We start from the raw sequence: 26,011 nt of genomic DNA on the forward strand, positions 1-26,011 counted from the left end.
GTTGTAACGCTTTTAACAATTGTCATTGTCGCGGTGACAGTTTTTATGACAGTTTGTATGAAATGTAAATGACGATTAAGCTATTGTATTAAGCTATTGAATTGGGGACTCAGTTGAAAAATTCAAGACCTTGCTGTTTTTCCATTTGCTAACCCACATCTGTTTCATACATAATTATGTAATCCCATTATTTTCAGTTATGCATGCTATGTAGATGTAAGGATCAGATTAAAATCCTAAATTATAAAGTGCTGGTACCATGTCTGCATTCGGTTGCTCTAATGAAAATGGGTGGTTATGTCATCTACATATTAATTTCATTTAAATTCAGTATTGACTGTGAATCACCCTATATATTTAACTATTTCATTGACTGAGGTTTGCTTTTACTTGTAAAATACTGTTTTTATAGTTTTAGCCTTTATATGTTGTACAGTATGTGTGCCTACCTGCCATATACATAAAAGCAAAAGCATGCTTTGATCCAGCTTTACCTCTCTGAACATTGTGGATCCATGCCATGAAGGAACAGCAGGGAACTCCTCCAGTTCGAGACGGCATCTGTCAAAATGTATTAACGCCCAGCTTACATGCCTGCATGGATTTACTTATCTGCGCCAGTCAGGCATTAAGGAGGCCTTGGAGGGAAGAGAGGGATGAGGCATGCCCCAGCAGGACAGGCAGGAGATGTGGATTAAGGAGGCACATAGCAAATCATAGAGAGGGACTTTGGTTGGTCAATAGCCAGAAAGAGAAGTTACATTTTTTTGGAGGACAATAATGTTTTAATAAAGACTTGATATTTTTAAAGCATAATTGTGCTGTAACAAATCTTGACACATTTAGTCACTCATTCTGGGTTTCCTTAGGAGTCTAGCCCAGGTTTTTTCTCCTTCTTGTTCGAAATCTTTTTAAAAATCCAACTCTAGAAATAATACTTTGGAATCATGCTACTGGGGATAGTTCCATCCCAAGGTCTACTCGTTCTATAATAATTATAATAATAATATTAATAATAATAAAAAATACAGTTGCAAGCAACGATGAGCGGGCCCAAGCACCCTGGGCCATCCCCACCCTGAGTGCACTGCACAACCTGTGTGTTAATTGATCATGTTAAGACCTACAAAAAGCCATTGCCACCAATAGCTTAAAAAAAAAAATCACATTTTTGGAGGACAACAGTGTCTTAATAAAGACTTTTATATTATATTTTTGAAGAATAATTATGCTGTAACAAATCTTGATGCATTTAGTCATTCATTCTAGGTTTTCCTTGGAATCTAATCCTGATGTTTCCTCCATCTTGTTCTAAACTTTTAAAGGCCAACTCTAGAAATAGTACTCTGGAATCATGGTCTAATCATTCTATAACAACAACAACAACAACAACAATAATAATAATAATAATAATAATAATAATAATAATAATAATAATAAAAGATGAGCAGTCACAATCACAAAGATGTTCAGCAGCTAGAAGGCAGCAAGACCATCTACCCCACTGAGTGGACTGGGAGATGGAGGGAGAAGTGTGCATTTATTGGGCAGGACTTGGGAGGGGGGCTTTTGGAATTTTAGGGGGGGTGGAGGACAAAACTTAGAAAGGGAGAGGGTGAATTTACAAAGTCTTTGGCAAAGTCACAGTGTTACAGTGGCTTGCTAACAGTGTGGGCTAAAAGGAGGGAGTGCCATTCAACTTAATCAGGTAGGTGTGTTCCTATGTGGTCTGTAATGTGTTAGAGGAAATTGTAAAAATACACTGTTTCATAATTTTCTTACTCAGGTTTTAATAAGGTCTCTTTTTCCTTCCTCTTTTGTAAATTTCAAGAAGGTTTTACACTCATAGGCTGCATTTTTACATATAGATGTCTTATATGTATATTTTGTCTTTACATTACTTGGATTCAGTGAGATGTTCTGTAATTAAAAGCGTGTGTACTGTGCACATTTTTATTTAATGGACAATCTACATATGGAAATTGTTGTAGTGAAGCATATAATCTTTCTTTGTTTTTTTTGCCTGTATCTACATTTGCATGACTGTATTGTATTAGACTTCACTCATGTTAAACTCTATTAATTTTCTTTATCTTGTGCATATCTTACTTAATTTTGTTATCTCTTGTAATGGATTTTCTTGATAACTTATGAAGGTGAAATATCTTTTCTCCTCCAGTTTCTGGGCATCTTATATTTCCCATGATGATGCACCCAGTTTCTCTCCTGCTGATAGCAGGATTCCTGCACCTTAGTGTCGCCAACGGGGTTGACCCACTGTCCTGGTTCTACCGTATGCACCCCTTGGCTATCATGGAACCTGACAGCACCGGAGGAGATTGTCCAGCTGAGTGCGACTGCCCTCCAACCTTCCCTATTGCCATGTACTGCAACAACCGTGGCATGAAACAAATGCCATACATCCCCTCTCGAATGAAATATATCTATCTTCAGCACAATCTAATAACTTCGGTGTCAGACGAAGCATTTAAAAATGGCACCAACCTCGTGTGGGTCATGCTTCACGAGAACCAGATTGCAGAGATAGGAAAACAGACCTTTGCCAGTCTGGTGAATCTGGACCGCCTGTACTTGAGTGGCAACAACCTGAGTGAGGTGCCATCTAACCTACCTCACACTTTACGTGACTTGCGCCTCAACCACAACAAAATTGACAAGATATCGCCCAATGCTTTTGAAGGCATGGAGAATCTGACCACCTTGCTGCTTAACCACAATGCCATCCAGGACATGGGCAACACTCTGACGGGCCTGAAGTCCCTGACTTTGCTTGATGTGAGCAGAAACCAGTTGAAGAAAATTCCAAATGGCCTGCCTGCCATGCTTCACCAGCTTTATTTGGGCTCGAATTCCATTGATGCCATTCCAGGCGACTTCTTTAACCATTTCACCAACCTGCAGTATGTGCGCTTATCCCATAATGCCCTAACAGATAAGGGTATTCCATCTAACTCTTTTAACGTAAGTGGATTAGTAGAACTTGACCTTTCATTTAACAAACTGGAGAGGATCCCAACAGTTAGCACCAGCCTTGAACACCTTTATCTACAAGCAAACCAAATCAAAGGTATGTTCGAGGTTCACTTCTATAAAGACCATATTTTGAGTTTGTTCTTTGAAGATACTTCAATCTTGTCAATAAGTAATGTGTTTGTAAATGCAAAATGGTGATAATTTTGTTCTAGGTCCCTTAGAATCTTTTAAAAATATGTATCAGAAGTTGTGAAGCCTTTAAAAAAAAAGCCTTTATATACGCCAAGCTTATCTTCTCAGTAATATGATTAGGTATTTTCATAATGATTAAGTATTTTCTACTTGACGAATTTGGATAAATGACCATAACAAATTTAATGTCATTGTTTGCCTTTGAATTCCAAACTCAGATGCAGTTTAGGGTTAGGGTCAGGACCTCCAGGGTTAGGGTTAGGGAACCTCTGGAAATGTTGTAGGTAATATGATTCTGATTTCTCTGCTTGATCACAGAGTTTTCAATGGGCAGTTTCTGTAGTGTGGTGGATGTGATGAACTTCTCCAAGCTGAAGGTCTTGCGTCTGGAAGGCAACGAGATCACACGCGGGGATGTCCCATCTGACTCGGCAATGTGCCTCCGCTTTGCCTCAGAAATCGCCCTGTAACTGCTCCAGTGGGGCGTTAGAGTGCAGTTCCTTTTATTTTCTTTTGATTTGTCTTTTCTGTGACCATTTCACCAAATATTTAAACATTTCTTAGTGCTTTGGTTGTTTGCTTCATGTTTTATGTGAAATTTAATACTGTTTACGTTTGTCTTTCTGCTGTCGCAGAGGAGGTTGTGGTGATTTGTGTGTATAGTTGGTGCATGTGTTTTGACCTGATTTGTGGATGTTTGCTTCAGTATGTGTTATGTATTAGCTAAGAATAATGTGTGCAACATTGTTTGCAGTGTATGTGCATGCTGGTCTGTTTTGCATGTTTTTAAGTGCATTTACTCATTTTCAATTTATCTGTTTACTTTCTAATCATGTCACTACTAAGAATAACTTGAAAATAATGCATTTTTTACTTGTTTATTATGTACTGTAGGCAACATGTTATGAGACCATGTTCTGGACATGTCTGGAGAACTTTAACCTGATAAAACAAAAGTGAAAAAATTTTTTTTACATGTTTGTGAATATGTGCATTGCTTGGTTATTTACTGATCTCTCTTTCTCAAAAGGGCAAAAACAGTCACAATTTAAAGGGGAACTTAACAACAAATTTTTAGCCAAAAACAATTGTGCCGTCCCATACCTAAACATCACTAAGGAAATTTGGCTCCATCTTCTGGTCACATTAGTCAATTGAAAGTGGAGTGTATGAAATATAATTTGATAAAATAATCATAAAATCACTCACTCAAATTCTATATCACTTTATTCTGTATACAGGGTCCCAGGGGCCTGGAGCCTATCCCAGGAGACCTAGGGCATAAGTCGAGGGGCATACACCCTAACAAATTGGGACACATGTTAGCCTAATATGCATGTGTTTGTATTGTGGGAGGAAACCGGAGCCCCCCAGCGGAAACCCACAAAAACCAAAGCAGGCATCAAACCCTCGACCCTGGAGGTGCAAGGCGACAGTGCTAACCACAACGCCACCGTGTCGCGCAATCCTAATATATGCTACTAAATTATACTGTTCATCTCATAGCATGTACATTATAGAGTGGCTAAGAACTAAATCTGAGCTTGGATCGTTCAAAAAGTACAGACATTATTTACAAGTTTACACTAATTATATTATTAGTATATTTAAGGGACTTCAGTAGGCAGCCAGGGTTCAGCAAAGCTCTTAAAAGGCTGGTGCTGACCTACAGTATGTGGTAGACCTCTCTGCTATCCAAACACAAACCTCAGTGTATACTGTATAACAACATTAAAAACTCACATCTCACTCTTCTGCATCTGACCTTTATATGAATGTAAAAGCCCCAAAATCTTACATGTTTTTGTTTTTTTAAGTCAATTAAGATGAGATTTTACATGGGAGTCACTTTTGGCAATGACTTGGCTTTTTCTGACCTTTTCCCTTCTCCTAGCTGGCTCTGCACTCTTTTCCACAAATGTTTGTGTATCCTATTTTATTGATTATTGTGTGTTTAATGCTCTGGGGTAATGAGAGCACTACTGGAACGGCTTACGACTAATTTATCATTATCAAATGGAAATGAAATAACAAAACTCCCTCTCTTTCATCCTTGTCATTTTTTCACTTTTCTTTTGGAAGAATCTCTGCACCAAATTTGGAGACTTTAAGCAGCCTCATGAACTCTTGGTTTTCCACACCAACCCTGGTAAACCTTGTCATCATGGATGGCACTTTGTCACATTGCTGGAGCAGGTTTGGTCCTTTTTTACTCGCAACATAAAATCACAGGCAGTGACAAATCTGTGTCGGAACCTGTTTTCACTGACAAAAGAGAAAAAAATGGTTATCTTTAATCAATTGGTGGAATACATGCAACAAGTGGGTGGCAAGCAACCAATTTTAAATGGCCGTCCTAAGGCTGAAAAGAAGAAGACTGTAAATAAAGATATTAACGATTGACAGTTGAACAAGCTGAAGACAATGAGACATAATTAACAACTCAAGGTTGATTGTCTGCAAATTTGCTCACACATAACAACTATTGTACAAAAAACCGACAGGCAGGAGTTAACGCTCCCCCATTTTAGCCCAGTGACAGATGACTTGTTAAAAACCACTATAAATATGACTAAACTTTCACTTTCATTCTCAGTTCTTTATTGACGTCTCTCCTGTCACTATGTCTCGTACATGGAAAAAACTCTGAGTGATATGCGGCTCTGCCCCCTTTAACCAGTCTCCACTATTCTAAGCACAGTTTGTCTGCCAATAACTCCCTGGTACCTATTTCTTCTTCTTCTTCTTCTTCTTTGTCTTTCGGCTGTTCCCTTTCAGGGGTCGCCACAGCGAATCATCTGCCTCCATCTAACCCTATCCTCTGCATCCTCTTCTCTCACACCAACTAACTTCATGTCCTCTCTTACTGCATCCATAAATCTCCTCTTTGGTCTTCCTCTAGACCTCCAGCCTGGCAGTTCCAACCTCAGCATCCTTCTACCGATATATTCACAATCTCTCCTCTGAACATGCCCAAACCACCTCAATCTGGCCTCTCTGACTTTATCTCCAAAACATCTAACGTGGGTTGTCCCTCTGATAAACTCATTCTTAATCCTATCCATCCTTGTCACTCCCAAAGAAAACCTCAACATCTTCAGCTCTGCTACCTCCAACTCTGCCTCCTGTCTTTTTTTCAGTGCCACTGTCTCTAAGGCGTAGAGCATCGCTGGTCTCACCACTGTCCTGTACACCTTTCCTTTCATTCTCGCTGATACTCTTTTATCGCACAACACACCTGACACTTTTCTCCACCCATTCCAACCTGCCTGTACCCGCTTCTTCACCTCCTTTCCACACTCTCCGTTGCTCTGGACCGTTGACCCCAAGTACTTAAAATCCTGCACCTTCTTTACCTCTGCTCCCTGTAGCCTCACCGATCCTCCTGAGTCCCTCTCATTTACACACATGTATTCCGTCTTGCTGCGGCTAACCTTCATTCCTCTGCTTTCCAGAGCATACCTCCACCTCTCCAAATTTTCCTCCACCTGTTCCCTGCTCTCGCTACAGAGCACAATGTCATCTGCAAACATCATAGTCCATGGGGACTCCTGTCTTACCTCATCTGTCATCCTGTCCATCACCAGAGCAAACAAAAAGGGGCTTAGAGCTGATCCTTGATGCAGACCCACCTCCACCTTAAACTCTTCTGTCACACCTACAGCACATCTTACCACTGTCTTACAGCTCTCATACATGTCCTGCACCACTCTAACATACTTCTCTGCCACTCCAGACTTCCTCATACAATACCACAGCTCCTCTCTTGGCACCCTGTCATACGCTTTCTCTAAATCTAAAAAGACACAATGCAACTCCCTGTTACCTTCTCTGTACTTCTCCGCCAGCATCCTCAAAGCAAATACTGCATCTGATGTACTCTTTCTAGGCATAAAACCATATTGCTGCTCACAAATGTTCACCTCTGCCCTTAACCTAGCTTCCACTACTCTTTCCCACAGCTTCATTGTCTGGCTCATTAGCTTTATACCTCTATAATTGCCACAGCTTTGCACATCTCCCTTGTTCTTAAAAATTGGCACTAATACACTTTTCCTCCATTCCTCTGGAATCCTCTCACTCTCCAAGATCTTGTTAAACAAACTTGTCAAAAACTCTACTGCCACCTCTCCTAAGCACTTCCATACCTCCACAGGTATGTCATCAGGACCAACAGCCTTTCCACTCTTCATCCTCTTCAACGCCCTTCTCACCTCACTTCTACCAATATTTGCTACTTCCTGTTCCACAACAATCACCTCTTCTACTCTTTGTTCTCTTTCATTTTCCTCATTCATAAACTCCTTAAAATACTCCTTCCATCTTCCCCATCACCCTCCCTGGTACCTATTTCATAATCCCAAAATGGGACAAAATGGGTGCCAGTGGTTACTAAAGTGGAACATTGAGAATCAACTTCTTCCATATCAAGATTTAGACCTCTTTAATCAGTGTTTAGTCGCTGGTTAAAGGATAAAATGACCTACAAAATGGAATGTTTGGATGCTGTTGGATGCATTCTCATTGCATCTTTAATGAACATGTTTAATTTATTTATTTAAAGCTTCTTTGTAACAGTGTTAATTGTTAAAATCTTTTAACAAATAAAATTGAATTGAATCATCTTGTGAAATTAAGTTTTAAAAAAAAAGCCAAGCCTAGGAAGCACTGGAGCTGTTAATGATTCCCTAAAGTGGGCAATACTGCAAGTGGCTTTACCTTAACCCTCTAGATAGACTTTAACTTTGACTTGCTGATAGAATGAATCTTGATAGAAAGACAAGTATGGAATTCACACTTTGCATTTACAAACAGATTGTTTTCAAATAGTCTTCTACATTTTGAAATCAATGAAATTTTAAAAACAAAAACTAAAGCAAAATTATTTAATTTAAAGCTTATAAGTTTGTTGCCTTGCATCTGACGAGTCTGGGTTTAATTCCCACCTCAGGTCTGTGTGCATAGACTTTGCATGTTCTCCCTGTGCTTGACGGGTTTCCAGTTTCCTCCCACAGTCCAAAGACATGCAGGTTAGGCTAACTGGCATTCCCAATTTGCCTGTAATGTGCGAGTGTAATTATGTGTATGTGTGTGTGCCCTGTGATGGATTGACATGCTGTACAGTGTGTCCTCATGCCCTGAGTCTCCTGGCATAGTCTCCAGTCCCCCTGTGACCCAGTATACAGGATAAAGCAGTATAGATGATAAGTGAGTGAGTGTCTATGAGTACATCATTTACATGGGCCTGAAAGTCTGCTTGTGCATTGGTAAGGACACATGGTATGACCAGATTCTAATACTATAGTCTGGCATATTAAAACCAGGCTCTCTTTCTTCTCCCTGTCTTATATGGACCATCTGACATGCATTCACAAGGCAGAGGGTATCTGTTCTTCACTGTGATGTCATTTAGTCTCTGAACAATGATGCAAGGATGTAATAAATTATTCCTTTCCTTTATATATATATAAAAAAAAAACTGCTCCGGTGAGAGAGAACAAGGACTAAATAATTCCAGCTGCCAGAGAATTGTTATGGTATTTATCCATTGCCTTTTTCTATGGAGCTGACAGTGAATAAAAGCTGCCCTTTGGGGATGCAGGACCAGGTTGATTGCACATTTTAAGGTATAATTCAGGGGCGGATATGTTTCATGTGATTCATAGAACACCTCCCACATATTCTGTTGGAACTTTTCTAATGTTTGGGAACCTATTTTCCTGGATGGAAGGGGGTGCTGGCGAGAAGAAACACAATGACTACTCCTCCCAACTGACCACATACTAGCTGTGTCTCGTTTCAGGGGCCACATCCAGGGGCTTGTGACCTCTGAGTGCGTACACTGCAAAGGCTGAACCGAAATGGGACGGTCTGGTCTAAGGACGACTTTTTGGTGTGACTGTGGGTTAAGAATCATGTAATGACTATTAACCACTTTTTAAAATCTCTCAGAGTGGATTTCGTGTAAGACTCATTTATTATTATTATTATTATTATTATTATTATTATTATTAATATTTCTCTCTCTCTCTCACTCTCTCTCTCTTTCTTGTTCTATATTTGTCATCATCTCCTCCAGGTTCTTCCCTAGCTAGCAAAGAATCTTGAGATAGATTGTGCTGCATAGTATACACCATTGCATCCTTTGTTATCAGGCACGAGGACACCACATTTGAAGGAACCTTTAAAATGGGCCAGCCTTATTCATAAAGCTATGATGTAATGCATCTTTTGAAAGATGCAGACCACCAGACTCGAGACACACCCACTATGTGTGTTATACAGTATTTACACAACCACATGTGCCCAAGAATTATGAGTAGTTAAGGATACTGAATAACATTTGGCCTTTTGACACAATAATCCAGAAATCCTCTTATTCAAACTTCTACAGCTTACTGTACTCTCTACCATGTGTCAATGAATCACCGTGAAACAGCAGATAAATTACTTTCAGAACACAGTCAGCATTGGTGCTGCCCCAGGTTGTGTTCTCACCCCTCTGTTATTCTCCCTTCAAACGGATGCCTGTACATCCAAGGTCCTAGCTGTCAAACTCCTAAAGTTTACAGATGACACTATTAGACTTACCCAAGATGGCGACAAATCTGCATATGGGCAGTAGGGTAAGTGGCTGGTGCTATGGAGCAATGAGCACAACCTGGAGCAGAACACGCTCAAAACTGTGGAGATGATAGTAGACACCGCTCAATACTGCTCCCGCTCACAATATCCAATAGCCCTGTGTCATGTTGTTACAACACTGTGTTTTTTCTCTGTTGTGTATCTGTGTTTCTGCTTTGCCTAGAGAAAAGCTACCTGGTTCACTTCTGCAAGCTGATTACTGCTGTCCTCTGATTGGTCTACAGAGATTTAAAAGTCACGACATCACTTCCTCATGGGCAGCAGTTGGTTGCCATTTTGTGAACTGAGTAGTGTGTTTTGTGGATTGTGTAGAGATTGTGAGCCATAAGTTCTATTTGCTTTGTTGGCTTTTGCCCTCTAAATTTAGCAGCGTTATTGCCGTGACAGACAGTCTGGGTGCCGCAGGTGGAGGTAACCACCCCCGACTCTGGCATTCGAGCCCTCGCGGGGCGAGTGGGTGACGACTCGGCGGCATACTCGATTAGCCAAGGCTAACGCTAAGGCTAGCCCAACAGGTTTGCTCTCCTCAGTGATGCACTAATTTCACTCATCTCCACTTCAAAATCGTCAACCTGTTAATTAGATCCTATACCGACACATTTTCTCAAGCCGATAGTTCCAGCAATAACAGAACCCCTGTTGAAAGTAATTAACTGTTCACTCTGAAGTAGGTCTTTTCATAAAATCCCTTAAATTAGCAGGTACAGTATTAAACAACTAATCAAGAAACCTGACATTGACCCCTGCCAGCTTTCCAATTACAGGCCGATATCAAACCTCCCCTTTATCTCTAAAATTCGGGAAAAGGTAGTATCACAGCAGCTATGTTCATATCTACATAGAAATAGCATAAACAAACTTTTACAATCAGGATTTAGGCTTATCACAGCACAGAGACAGCACTTGTTAAAGTACTAAATGACCTCCTAGTGGCCTTTGATCACGGTTGCGTCACTATACTTGTGTTACTCGACCTCAGTGTAGCTTTTGACACAATTGATCATAGTATTCTCCTTCAGAGATTAGAAAATGTAGTAGGAATTAAGGGAACAGCCCTCTTATGGCTTAGATCCTAATTGACTGATTGTTATCAGTTTGTAGATTTAGATGGTGACCATTCCTCATGTTCTCAAGTTGAGTTTGGTATTCCACAGGGTTCTGTTTTAGGCCAACTGCTTTTTTCCCTTTACATGATTCCTCTGGGCAACATAATTCGTAAACATGGTATTAGTTTTCATTTTTATGCTGATGACACACAAGTATATGTTTCAGCAAAACCAGATGAGAAAAAACAGTTTACTAAAGTTGAGCAATGTGTGCAGGACATAAGAGATTGAATGTTAATTAATTTCCTTCTGCTTAATCCTGATAAGACAGAAGATCTACAGTAGTCATAGGACCAGAAGCAGCTAGAAGTAAGCTTTCTAAACACACTGTGATTTTAAATGGCCTTTCTGTTCTATCGAGTGCAACAGTAAAAGACCTTGGTGTGATTATGGATTCCAGCCTTTCATTTGAAGCACATGTAGATAATAATACCAGGATAGCATTCTTTCATCTCAGAAATATTGCCAGGATAAGAAATATATTGTCACCAAATGATGCAGAAAAACTAGTTCATGCTTTTATCACCTCTAGGTTGGACTATTGTAACACCTTACTGTCTGGTTGTTCAACAAGGTGCTTAAACAAGCTTCAATTAGCCCAAAATGCAGCAGCAAGGGTCCTCACGCGAACCAGAAGATATGATTTCTCTGTTGTGTATCTGTGTTTCTGCTTTGCCTAGAGAAAAGCTACCTGGTTCACTTCTGCAAGCTGATTACTGCTGTCCTCTGATTGATCTACAGAGATTTAAAAGTCACGACATCACTTCCTCATGGGCAGCAGTTGGTTGCCATTTTGTGAACTGAGTAGTGTGTTTTGTGGATTTTGTAGAGATTGTGAGCCATAAGTTCTATTTGCTTTGTTGGCTTTTGCCCTCTAAATTTAGCAGCGTTATTGCCGTGACAGACAGTCTGGGTGCCGCAGGTGGAAGTAACCACCCCCGACTCTGGCATTCGAGCCCTCGCGGGGCGAGTGGGTGACGACTCGGCGGCATACTCGATTAGCCAAAGCTAACGCTAAGGCTAGCCCAACAGGTTTGCTCTCCTCAGTGATGCACTAATTTCACTCATCTCCACTTCAAAATCGTCAACCTGTTAATTAGATTCTATACCGACACATTTTCTCAAGCCGATAGTTCCAGCAATAACAGAACCCCTGTTGAAAGTAATTAACTGTTCACTCTGAAGTAGGTCTTTTCATAAAATCCCTTAGCAGGTACAGTATTAAACAACTAATCAAGAAACCTGACATTGACCCCTGCCAGCTTTCCAATTACAGGCCGATATCAAACCTCCCCTTTATCTCTAAAATTCGGGAAAAGGTAGTATCACAGCAGCTATGTTCATATCTACATAGAAATAGCATAAACAAACTTTTACAATCAGGATTTAGGCTTATCACAGCACAGAGACAGCACTTGTTAAAGTACTAAATGACCTCCTAGTGGCCTTTGATCACGGTTGCGTCACTATACTTGTGTTACTCGACCTCAGTGTAGCTTTTGACACAATTGATCATAGTATTCTCCTTCAGAGATTAGAAAATGTAGTAGGAATTAAGGGAACAGCCCTCTTATGGCTTAGATCCTAATTGACTGATTGTTATCAGTTTGTAGATTTAGATGGTGACCATTCCTCATGTTCTCAAGTTGAGTTTGGTATTCCACAGGGTTCTGTTTTAGGCCAACTGCTTTTTTCCCTTTACATGATTCCTCTGGGCAACATAATTCGTAAACATGGTATTAGTTTTCATTTTTATGCTGATGACACACAAGTATATGTTTCAGCAAAACCAGATGAAAAAAAACAGTTTACTAAAGTTGAGCAATGTGTGCAGGACATAAGAGATTGAATGTTAATTAATTTTCTTCTGCTTAATCCTGGTAAGACAGAAGATCTACAGTAGTCATAGGACCACAAGCAGCTAGAAGTAAGCTTTCTAAACACACTGTGATTTTAAATGGCCTTTCTGTTCTATCGAGTGCAACAGTAAAAGACCTTGGTGTGATTATGGATTCCAGCCTTTCATTTGAAGCACATGTAGATAATAATACCAGGATAGCATTCTTTCATCTCAGAAATATTGCCAGGATAAGAAATATATTGTCACCAAATGATGCAGAAAAACTAGTTCATGCTTTTATCACCTCTAGGTTGGACTATTGTAACACCTTACTGTCTGGTTGTTCAACAAGGTGCTTAAACAAGCTTCAATTAGCCCAAAATGCAGCAGCAAGGGTCCTCACGCGAACCAGAAGATACGAGCACATCACTCCTACTGTATTTTTATCCACATTGCATTGGCTTCCTGTGAAATTTCGCATCGATTTAAAAATACTACTCTTGACATATAAAGCATTAAATGGTCTCGCGCCGCAGTATCTGAGTAAACTGCTAGTGTCTTACGATCCGCCACGCCTACTTCGATCAAAGAATGCAGGCTGCTTGTCAGTACCACGTATTACTAAAACTACAGCAGGGGGCAGAGCTTTTTCTTACAAAGCCTCAAAATTATGGAATAGTCTTCCAAATAGTGTTCGGGACTCAGACTCAGTCTCAGTGTTTAAGTCTAGGCTAAAAACCTATTTATTTAGCCAAGCATTTCTGTAAATGGATTAGCCTTAGGTAAAGGAGCAGATCTGGGGGACTCATGGACGTAGAGTATTAGGTGAACTGGTAACAAAAAAAAACAAAAAAAAAACCAACATGCTCTTTACAAACGTTTTAAACCCTATTTCACATCCTCAAATACTGTGTTGAAAGAACAGTCACACATCACAAGTGACACACATATTGTTGGTTGCACTAATCATACATCTTGTACTGTATGTCATGGATTGTACAGTCATACACAACTCCCTTCTCAAAAGGGATGTACATCACTTTTATTTGCAGAAAAAAAAAATTCACAATCACATACATTGCAGATTTGTTACCTACTTTCTATATTGTGGTCTTTATTTGTAAAGTTCTTGAATGTTGTGTACTTCATGTGGAGAGTGTATTGTCTCTGATTAAAACAACTTTATTATTATTATTTATAAAAACCTTAGAAATATATACATATATATATATACACACACACACACTCACCTAAAGTGTTTGACCCCCTTTCGCCTTCAGAACTGCCTTAATTCTACGTGGCATTGATTCAACAAGGTGCTGAAAGAATTCTTTAGAAATGTTGGCCCATATTGATAGGATAGCTTCTTGCAGTTGATGTAGAATTGTGGGATGCACATCCAGGGCACAAAGCTCCCGTTCCACCACATCCCAAAGATGCTCTATTGGGTTGAGATCTGATGACTGTGGGGGTCATTTTAGTACAGTAAACTCATTGTCATGTTCAAGAAACCAATTTGAAATGATTCGAGCTTTGTGACATGGTGCATTATCCTGCTGGAAGTAGCCATCAAAAAATGGGTACATGGTGTAGCGTCTTTTTCCTATTTGTAGTGGAGATGAGTGGTACCCGGTGGGGTCTTCTGCTGTTGTAGCCCATCCGCCTCAAGGTTGTGCGTGTTGTGGCTTCACAAATGCTTTGCTGCATACCTCAGTTGTAACGAGAGTGTTTATTTCAGTCATAGCTGCTCTTCTATCAGCTTGAATCAGTCGGCCCATTCTACTCTGGCCTCTAGCATCAACAAGGCATTTTCGCCCACAGGACTGCCGCATACTGGATGTTTTTCCCATTTCACACCATTTTTTGTAAACCATAGAAATGGTTGTGCGTGAAAATCCCAGTAACTGAGCAGATTGTGAAATACTCAGACCGGCCCGTCTGGCACCAACAACCATGCCACGCTTAAAATTGCTTAAATCACCTTTCTCTCCCATTCTGACATTCAGTTTGGAGTTCAGGAGATTGTCTTGGCCAGGACCACACCCCTAAATGCATTGAAGCAACATGTGAGTGGTTGATTGATTAGATAATTGCATTAATGAGAAATTGAACAGGTGTTCCTAATAATCCTTTAGGTGAGTGTGTGTGTGTGTGTGTGTGTGTGTGTGTATATATATATATATATATATATATATATATATATATATATATATATAGTATAATAAATTTGCAAAAATCTCAAGTAAACTTTTTTCATGTTGTCATTATGGGGTGTTACGTGTACAATTCTGAGAAAAAAATTAATTTAATCCATTTTAGAATAAGGCTGTGACATAACAAAATGTGGAAAAAGTAATGCGCTGTGAAGATTTTATGTTTTACAGATACTAAACTATAAAATTTTATTGTAAACATTTATGCAACGTTTAACTCTTTCAATAGAATTTCCACATCTTCAAAACATTTTAATGTAAACAATTTTTTGCATTAAACTCTTTTTCCTGATGTTGTTGACATCTAATGATGTTGAAAAAAAAAAAACACATTATGCTAGTTAACTTGTATGTAACTTGTAACTGAAATGTATGTGGGAGCTATTTGTTTTTGCACAAATTGCTAGATGCAAATTAATGTGTTCGAAATTCATTCATTTTGCTACAAATTCCCTTATATTTGTACAATCCTTAATTTAATCTAACCTAAGAGATATAGTACAGTGTTGATGTTTTATGGCTGTGACCACAGCAGTATTAATGTCAAATCTTTAAAATATAAAAAATGATTACAAAACTTGATCAGATTATAGAAAAAACAGGAAGGAGTTTCGGTTGATCATAAGATTGCCTATCTTGGAGAAAATTAAAAATTAGAGTTATTTTTTTTTAAATTAGATTTTTAAAAGATTTTAAGTAAATAATTAATTAATATGTGCTTTTTTTAAATAAGTTTTTTACCTATTTGAAAATGTGATTCTGGACAGGAATTTTCTCAAAATCTATTTGAGTTATGCTGAGTGGATTTAGCTTATGAAATTTATCCTAATCCAAATCTAAATTATTTTTGATGGTCACAGAAAAACATTGTATTATGTGTCCCGGTTCTCAAAAAGGACTGATGTACATACAGTACAGTGCAATTATTTATTTCTTTATTTTTGAGAGTTATGAGCAGCCTAAACCAAATTCCTTTTGCATGTCAACATAGTTGGTCAATAAAGCGAACACGATGACATGAACAGCTTGTGTGTGTGTGTGTGTGTGGGTGTGTGTGTGTGTGTGTGTGTGTAATTTAATGGAGCATGTGATCATCTTGCACTCAGAACTTTTAGTTCAATGAAATTCATTACCAGGAAATGTTTTAATATACATGACGAAGTCATTATGTCATTTTACCCTCTTCTGACTCAAAATAAATTTTAGTTCAACAAATAGCTGAAATATACAGCTATAATAGATGGAATCCTGGTCTTAATAGCAAACTAAATAGTATAAAAAATGGAGAGTGAACAATAAATGAATAGCGCATTGGACTATCCCAAAAGTTGTGTGTTCACGTCCTGCCACCGTTGCTTGCTGGCTTCTAGGGATGGTGGTGGCTCAGTGATTTAAGGCTCTGAGTTACTGATCAGAAGGTCAGCAGTTTGAACCCCAAAAGAGAAACAGTGAGGAGTAACTACAATTTACAAAAAAAAAAAAAAAAGACTCCAGGTGGCATTTCACATTACATTTTGTGAAATAGAACCAAAGTAAGGAAGGTACAAAATAAAATATTAACTGTCTGAAAAGCATTACAGTTTGATGATCACACACGCATCTACAGTACAGTTAAAACAAGCTAGTATTAGTCATGCGATGAAAAGTCTGTCAAAGTCCGAATACAGACAGTACTGGCATTTCTATCTCTGTGTTTCTGTTTTTCAGTGTTTTTTGGGTCATAGTTTGTTTTGATCTAGTAAGATCTTACTGTAAGACAAACTAAGGGAGAAAGGCAGGAAACTCGTGATTTGCACTCGTATCCACTTAAGAATGTGAAATTGCACAATTGATATTTATCATTAATGTTCGTGCCTGAAAGCTGAATTTACTCTGTTCTGAGTGTTAGTCAAACACTTGTGTTTGTCAAAAGTTTCAGACAAAACGGTCAGTCAGCATTTTGGACTTGATGTTGACAGGGTTTCAGGTCATTTGTCCCTACCAAATACCTTAATAACACCTTGTCATAAGCATAATAAGGGGCCATGTCACAAAGGATTAGAGTCACAAGGGGCATTGAATGAATTTGGTAGTTCACACATGAATATCTTATTGAGTAAGCTAGACACCTTACCTATATTTTGTTTTTTATTGAATCTACATGGTAAAATGTTTTTTTTTTTATTATTCAACTGCAATAAGAGTTGTAAATAAGTAAACTAAGATTTTCTAGAAAAGCTTTTCAACTAGGCAAGGTGACAATGGTGACTACAAACTAAAGTTTAAATTACTTAGTGAACCTCTAAAAAGTTGTTTTGGGGAATTTTACAATCTTTTAAATATTAATAACTTGCCAAACAGGAATTCTTTTAAACATAAGCACTTTTTATTGCCTTCTGTTTCCTGATGTCAGTGAAGTGTAATTACAGTATATATGTCAAAAACGGCAAATTACTGTAATAATGGCTTTACCAACCAACCATAACATCACGTTTGACTCATGTCCAACACACATAACATGGTTACCAGGTGTTGTTACTGTATGCATCTATAAACACTATAATTAGTGGCAGAAAACACACTGAGTTTGATTAGTCATATCCAAAGTTAATTAATCTGTTTTTCATAATAAAACTACTTTCATATAACTGCTGTCATATTTTATACTAATTGAGGTCAAATTAATTGTGTATGAAGAATGATTTTGCTTCTTAAAGACACAATTCAAACAACCTGGAAAAAACAGGAATGGATTTGCTTCCTTAACACTATACAGTATCCTAAAGATATAGTGTTATTTAAATTTCACTTTTAAAAATGTAAACTTTTCATCATATGAACCTTTGGGGAAAGCAATTTTAATCATGACATGAATTGTCACCACCCACACAATATATTAATGCAATGAAATAGATACTTTTACTTAGCAATAAAATATGTTGGCACAGGTCTACACAAATAATTTTAAAAGGATATATATATATATATATATATATATATATATATATATATATATATATTATATTTGCATTGCATTGAAAAAGAAATCTGCAAAGCAACTTATCCACTTCTTCTTAATTTAACCTTAAAGCAGTTAAAAACAGGGTATAAGTAAACAGGTGTTTTCGGTGAAACAGGTTTTCTGTGTCTTAAGTTGATTTATTAACCCGGTTTCCACCTAAAACCTCTACACACATTCCAATAAATGACCGTAAAATAGTGTAAAGGGAAGGGTGGAGTAGGGGTTGACAAAGAAAGGACTAAGTGATGAGTGTTGTTTTCCTTAAATATGTTAACATTCCCTAATTTAATGTTTTGCTATACACTGCCTAACAGTGGGAGGAGGGCTGTAGTTATAAAAATGCCATGACTGCAACATACTGTTTACACTTCCATTCATGTTCATCGTTACTGTGTGCTGCATTCAAGGATGAGGGAACACAAATTCACTGCAGATGATCAGGTAAAAGCGTACGATTTATTTGTGTTAATGTTCAACTGTTGAAAGTTTTTTTTATTACATATTTACTTACATTTGATTTCATTATAATTTATTGGATTTTTTATGTTAATCCATTATTTTTTAAATATACTAAACAAAAAAAATAAAGGGAACACTTAGTCCCGGTTTGACTTGAACACCTCTCATATGTGTATGCCTGGTTCAAGTCAAACCAGGACTAAGTGTTCCCTTTATCTTTTGAGCAGTATAGTTTGTAATGTAACACAAACTCTTACAAAGAGTGATGTGTGATTTTAACATGCAAACTTTGTTTAACTGCTTTAGGAAAACAATGCCTGTAAGAACAAAGACTCCCATGTTGGAAACCTGGAAGAAAATGCAGACAGAGGGAACTGGAGCAACAAGAGAGAATATCTGTTGTCTATGATTGGATATGCAGTAGGGCTTGGAAACGTATGGAGATTCCCATACCTAGCATACAAACATGGAGGCGGTGAGTGAACATGGTTTCTTCAATGTGGATAGCGCTAATTCAAGGTCCACTAATAAGGATAGGATAGAAGATCTATAAGGATAAGATAGTATAAGAGTATACATGAACAACGTCTTGGTTGTACATAAATAGCTATTTAAAATGGTAACCGTTAAGCATTAACATGTCGTGAACTTATTCTGTTACTTAATCATATGATTTATGCAGTTTTAACAAAGATCATTTGGATTATATTTTCGCTTGCAACCAAACCTTTAGGCTATTTGGAATTATTCAAAATTTTAAGCATTAATGATCCTATTTGGAAATCAAAAGGGCCTCTTTAAGCATCCTCAAACCTACAATACATATAATTTAAGTTAATATAGATTGTTTATAGCGACTTTATAACGGTAGTATTGTTTTTATGAAATTTAATTAGTTTATTATTATCATTAATTTAGGTATTAAAATAGTGCTTATTTGTTGAACCAATGAAGTTGCTTATTCTACTTAAAACCTTCTTGTAACAGCATGCACTTAAAATTTTTAATATATTACCATGAACTGTACTACTATATTGTAAATGGTTTGCAGTGTTTTTTTTTGTTTAGTCAACAATTATAATATATTTTTTCTAATTTAGTCAGCTATTATAATATATGATAAGTTACATAACAATCGCTGTAAAAATATACATAGTGTCAAGCCTGGTTAGCACATAGATGGAAGACCACCTGGAAATGGTAGGTGCTGTAGGGTTGACCTGGTGGTTAAGTGGTTAGTGCTCTTGCTTTGCACCTTGATGGTTGGGGGTTTGAGTCTTTCTGTGGTCTGTGTTTGCATGTTTGTTCTGTAGCCTTTGTAAGCATGTGCTTGTGCCATGCAATGAGGTGACGTATGGAAGTTTGGCTAAATGTTCTTATTTTCATTTGAAAACTTTATATAATAAAGACATTATATTTCTAAAAAACACAATTTATTTAATGGCATGATCAAAAATTTGTTGTTGACCTAACAAATTTTATGGGCAATAGGACAAAATAACTTTATTATTTATGTGCTAATCAATTTTTATGTTGCAACATATTCAAAGTTTTGACTGTAAGCGGTGTATGTAAAAAAGACCTTCACCAAAAAAAAACAGCTTTTAGGAAAAGTCAACAATTCGGAAAAGTGGTGGCACGGTGGCTTAGTGGTTAGCACTGTCGCCCCTGCACCTCTAGGTTCCAGGTTCAATTCCTGCCTTGGGTCTGTCTGTGTGCGTGCAGTTTGCATGTTCTCTCTGTTCTTGGTGGGTTTCCTCTCACAGTTCAAAACACATGCAATTTAGGCTAGCTGGTGTTTTCAAATTGCCCATAGCATTTGTGTGCCCTACATTTGGGTATTTAGTAAAGTATTTACCTGATTTGCATAATATATTTTCCGCTGATTTTCTGTTGTTAGGAGCCTTCCTCATTCCCTACGTGATCATGCTGTCAGTCTCAGGGCTGCCGCTGTTTTTCATGGAGAGCTCCGCTGGACAGTTCTGTAGCCAGGGACCCATTAATATGTGGAAAGCTGTGCCGATATTGCAAGGTACTGTACATAACAGTCTCTTGTAACAAAGTAAAAAAGTAGCTCCATGACAGGAATCCTACTAGGTTAATTCGAATCCACTTTCCCCAAGAGTCAATGAATGCAATGCAATTCAATTAAATAGTTTTTGAACCCAGTGAAACAATGTGTCATTAGTTTAAAATGTTTTTTTCTATTTGACAATAAAAAGTGTGTTGTACTCCCGGCAAGTACAGAAAGAGAAATTATCTCATAACTCTCATTTTAGTCACTTCAGTAAAAGCCCCAATAAATGCTTAATAATTATAAGGACTGTTTAATTTACTTTTGAGAATATAATCAATTGCAACCCCAAAATGAAAGCATTAGTGGCTATACATTTTATTTTATTATGTCGAATGCATTGCCTTTTCCAGGTGTAGGAATTACCATGATGCTGGTCAGCACTTTCGTTTCCATCTACTACAATGTCATCATCGCGTACAGCATCTACTACATGTTTGCATCATTTCAGTTTCCACTGCCATGGAGCGATTGCTCGAGCTGGTCAGAAAAGAACTGCAGCAACATGGTTAGAGGTCTGTCAAGCACTCATCTTCATCAGTGTTACTGAAATATCACATTACTTGATCCTGTCCGGTGTAACTGCTTTTTTAGAAATGTCATGATTTTGTGTGATTTTTCTAACTTAGCCTGAGTGAACTGTAATTTTCTTTTTTGGAATGTTACACATTATATTAAAGCCACTAAACCGATAAGTAAATCAGGTTGATGGAAACTTCTCCATGAAAGAAATGGTCTGGGGGGGAAAAAAAAACGTGACCGTCTGCTATTTACAGAAATTCCCACAGGCAACTGCAGCGGCTACACACAATGCTTAACTATGGCCAGGGGCTACCTCTGTTAAACAACAAACTGCAGGGTACTGATGAGATTCTGAACTTTGCTCCTGATTTCAACAGAATATTGCAATATGACTGCCTACAACTTGAGTCTTGTAGCTGGGAATGTGAGCATGGCGGCTGATGGGAATCAAAACTGTTCAGAAGAAGCATGGATTAAAGCACCATTACAGAGCGCCAGTGAGCAATACTGGGAGTGAGTTTATCTCTCTCTCTTTCTCTCTCTTCCCCATAATGAGAAGGACTGTACAGCAATAAATGTTTCAAAGGAAAATTATTTTTGCATTTTGCATTATTTTGCATTTTTTTTTTTTGCATATATATTATAAATAATTTACATTTACTATAAATACTGCTAGAGCATCTAATGAATCTTGACCCAACACATTTATGTCTTCTGTTTTTCATAACCGATGAAGTAAAATCAAATCACTTTAAGTTTTAACTCTAACTCTAAGTTTTCGTGCTACATTAACAAATGTTCAGCAAAGTGGCCCTTGGACGCACTAAAAGTATGGATGAGACAGGGTCAGTGGTCTGGCACTTGGCCCTCTGTCTGCTACTCGGCTGGATCCTGATCGCTGCTGCGCTCTATAAAGGCATCAAGTCTTCTGGGAAAGTGAGTATCAAATATTGATTTTGGCCAATTAAGATACTTAGTTAAGGTCAGTAAGGTGTAGTAACCTATTAACCCAGTGTAAGTATCTATCCAGTGACGGAAACTTCAAAGCACTTTTTGTAAGTCGCTCTGGATAAGAGTGTCTGCCAAATGCCTAAATGTAAAAAATGTAAATGGGTTAGCTGAGTATGGGGACTGAAACAGATTGGAAACAACACATTCCTTCAAGTATCCCAAGAATAAAGGTTAGTCGACGGAATGAGTACTTTATTTGATTCATGACATATTTGTATGCTTTTAGGTTGTGTACTTCACGGCCACATTCCCATATGTCGTCCTGATCATCCTGCTTATCCGCGGCGTTACTCTGGAGGGCGCAAGAGATGGCATTGAATATTACATTGGCTCCCAATCTAACCTTACAAAACTGGCAGAGGCTGAGGCAAGATTCATCATTTACAGCCTCTAACACCAAATTTTTTTTTAGGTTGTTCAATATTGATATCCACATAATATATTTTTTTACATAAACAGGTTTGGAAGGATGCAGCCACTCAGATATTTTTCTCACTGTCTATTGCATGGGGTGGCCTAACAGCACTGGCGTCCTACAACAAATTTTATAACAACTCCTACAAAGACTCCATTATAGTATGCGTCACAAACTGCAGCACTAGCATCTTTGCAGGCTTTGCCATATTTTCCATACTCGGACACATGGCACATGTCTATGGGAAACCAGTTTCAGAGGTGGCACAGGCTGGTAAGCTCTCTCTCTTTTTCTCTCTTTTTCTTTTTCTCTTTGTCTTCCTCTCCTTATTTCTGCTTTACCTTTCAAGTGTATTTTAATTCAGTCTAACTCAATTGCATTTAGAGAATCACAAAGCTGTTTTATGGAAACTGTGATTTAGATCATGATTTCTAGCAAATCTGTACTGCTTTAATTTAAATACCTGAAAGATTTTAAACATTATTAAATTCTTTAGAAAAAAAGTGAAACATAGAACAATTTGTGCATGAAAAAACAGGTTACAAGGTTCCGCTTCCAAGCTATTAGGCTGGTTGAATAACAATTGACTAACAAATAACTGTATCACCAGAAAGTAAGATTGTGCTTGTTCTCCTTCCCATTTTAAGGATTTGGACTGGCCTTCATTGCTTACCCTGATGCCCTTTCGAAACTTCCTATATCGCCGCTGTGGTCCATCCTGTTCTTTTTCATGCTCATAACTCTTGGTATGGACTCTCAGTTTGCTGGAATAGGTAGGTTTATAGCTTACATTCAAGACTATATACAAACAGATAAAAAGATATAGCGCAAAAAAATATACAGTATATACAAAATGGAAAAATCACCCCGTGTGTGGAATTACTACTCTACAATTATTATATAGCTTTAGTTGGGTATTATTACTAATGCTGGGTATTTTACTGTATAAATGTACTTTCTAAGTGCATGTGTGGTATTATGCCACAATTTTCCAAGGAGAATTGTTGTTTTTGTCCATCCATCCTTTGCCTTAACAACAACCATATCATTGTATGGCATAATGTGAATTGAATTCATCTGGGAGAAAAATGCTAATCTGTTTCAAATCTATGAACGGAACATAATCTGTCTGGTACCATAGAGGTGATCACGACATGTCTCCAGGATGCCTACCCGAAAATCCTAAAGTCCAAACGGGGCCCTGTTACTGTAGTCATTTGTATCATACTCTTCCTGCTTGGCATACCATGTGTCACCGGGGTAAGTTTTCTAGTTCAGTTTTTTTTTTTTCTCTAAATAGCAGAAATGAACAAAACAAATATTTCAAACTTACTTGTTGTCTTTAAAGTCAGGTATATACTGGGTAAATCTAATAGATGCCTACTGTGCTGGATGGATAATTTTGGTCGCTGGGTTGTTGGAAGTCACCGGTCTTGCCTGGATATATGGTAAATATTTCAATTCAAACATGATTTGTTATTTTCCTGACCTTATAATTGTACACTGTTTATTTTAATTCAGAAATAAAATACCGCTTACAGGTGGAAACCGGTTCATCCAAGACATAGAAATGATGATTGGGACCAAGAGCACCCTCTTCTGGCTGTGGTGGAGGGCTTGCTGGTTTTTCATCACTCCTGCTGTTCTCCTTGTGCGTACAATCTGAGTTCTATGCAAAGTATTATTTGTAAATAATTTTTAAAGAATTGCCAAGTTGTCTCAATGGCTTGAGACCTTACATTTGCTGCTTTATATCCTGCAGGTCATTCTTATCTGGTCAGTGTACACGTTCACTGCTCCTACGTATGGCTCAGTGCAATATCCGCAGTGGGGCATTGCTCTGGGTTGGTGTATGACTGCATTCTGTCTCATGTGGATCCCGATTGTGGCTATCTGGAAGATAATGAAAGCCAGAGGAAGCTTGTGGCAGGTATGACTTTTTGTTCGTGTTTAAAAACAAGGCTGTAACAGTATTACAATTGTAATACATTATTCATAAATATTAAATGGGTTTTTCCCAACAGCGGCTCAAATTCACATCCTCACCCGCTGAAGATTGGGGTCCTTATCTGGAGTGCCATAGGACCGATCGCTATGTTATCAAAGAGATGAAAGATACAAATGTCTTTGTAATCTCAAACCAAAACACCACCAGATTGTAAAAAAAAAAAACATTTTTGAGTTAAAACTGTGTTTTTGTTTCTTGTATAATTTATATATTTTTTAAGTTAATGTAGCAGAGATTTGAAGATGGTGCTGTATCAATGAATCCCAAAGCATAGTAATGCTCATTGCTTATTTATCATGCATACTGCAACATAGATCACCCAGCTTGTATACTGTAACAGCCTGTACATCAATAAAATAGGAACACCAAATGATCTTAAACCCCTAATCAATATTTGAGTTTGGTAGGATAACTGCTTTGCAAGATACAATGTAACCACCACTATCCAATTACTGGCTTATATATACAGTATATATATATATATATATATATATATATATATATATATATATATATATATATATATATATATATATACAACAACAGTTTATACAGTATAAAAATATCATTAAAATTATTATGTTGTAACACATATAATGTTTTTAAGAATCATTAACTAATTGTGTAAGGAATTAAATACAGTACAACAGCTTTGCCTCTGTTAACTGCTTACACTGGAGACTCATTTTTTAAAAGCCTTAAAAATGTTTACAAGCTTCATCATATCAATGTTTAGATTTCTTTGTAAAAATCAACATATGTTCAGTATAGAAATCAGTGTGAAAACTCTTAATGGAGACAAGGCCATATCAGATATATTGCATTACAATATCGATGAAATCAGGTACAGTAAAATCTTGTGTTTTTATTAATTTAATCAATTGATCAATTTGTTTAGATTCAGCTTTATAAAGTTTAAAGAATACGAAAAGTATCATAAAAAAACACTTTAAAAGGCACTTCATAATCTGCGCACCTCTAAACTGATTAATTCTGCAATCCATATATAGTCCCTCTAGTGTCAAAACACAAAACATATACCTTTATATCTAATCTGTGATGGCAATTTGTTCTTACTAAAATAAATAAATGAATAAAATAAAATAGTCATTTCTTTTTTTCTACAAATGTATATACTGTAAGTCAAGCTTCTTTTTGTTGTATTCTTTTACGGAATGGATGAATGTTTTGAATTTTTGGTTTTAAAACTGGCAGTGTTCATTGGTTCCATGTTTTAGTGTTTAATGTATTGCATTCTTATTAAAATTGTAACAAATCTATAAATACTTTTAGAATCCAAACTTTAGGCTTTTGCATACAAGTATTGATTTGGTTAACAACTTGTTTGACCACAATTAAAGACTTTTTTAAAAAATGTATCTTTTTATAATATGGGTTGTGCTGTACCTCTCCTCAATGCATATTTTAATCTGATGGAGCCAAGTAATATAACATTCAATTAGACTCCAGGACTGAACCCCAAAACACATTGCACATACTAAATAGGAAACCAGAATGGCAATGATGCTAT

General features: G+C 37.4%; 2 protein-coding genes across 2 annotated transcripts; both read left to right on the forward strand.

The window, feature by feature from the left end:
• Window positions 1–1,630: 1,630 nt before the first annotated feature.
• On the forward strand, window positions 1,631–4,034 carry fmoda (fibromodulin a). The gene is made up of 3 exons (XM_053483776.1): window positions 1,631–1,708; window positions 2,180–3,088; window positions 3,505–4,034. The coding sequence occupies exons 2-3, from the start codon at window positions 2,203–2,205 to the stop codon at window positions 3,654–3,656; spliced, it is 1,038 nt and encodes a 345-aa protein (XP_053339751.1). The 5' UTR covers window positions 1,631–1,708; window positions 2,180–2,202; the 3' UTR covers window positions 3,657–4,034.
• A 14,365-nt stretch (window positions 4,035–18,399) lies between these two features.
• slc6a14 (solute carrier family 6 member 14) lies at window positions 18,400–24,634 on the forward strand. Its single transcript, XM_053483478.1, has 14 exons — window positions 18,400–18,432; window positions 18,757–18,925; window positions 20,351–20,482; window positions 20,878–21,039; window positions 21,424–21,559; window positions 21,850–21,982; window positions 22,284–22,424; window positions 22,517–22,745; window positions 23,120–23,245; window positions 23,614–23,732; window positions 23,821–23,920; window positions 24,014–24,123; window positions 24,235–24,402; window positions 24,497–24,634. Exons 1-14 carry the CDS (start codon window positions 18,400–18,402, stop codon window positions 24,632–24,634), a joined length of 1,896 nt encoding a protein of 631 aa, XP_053339453.1.
• The last annotated feature ends 1,377 nt before the right edge of the window (window positions 24,635–26,011 follow it).

This window comes from Clarias gariepinus, chromosome 23 (genome assembly GCF_024256425.1).
Source record: "Clarias gariepinus isolate MV-2021 ecotype Netherlands chromosome 23, CGAR_prim_01v2, whole genome shotgun sequence".
In the NCBI taxonomy this organism is placed as follows: Eukaryota; Metazoa; Chordata; class Actinopteri; order Siluriformes; family Clariidae; genus Clarias; species Clarias gariepinus.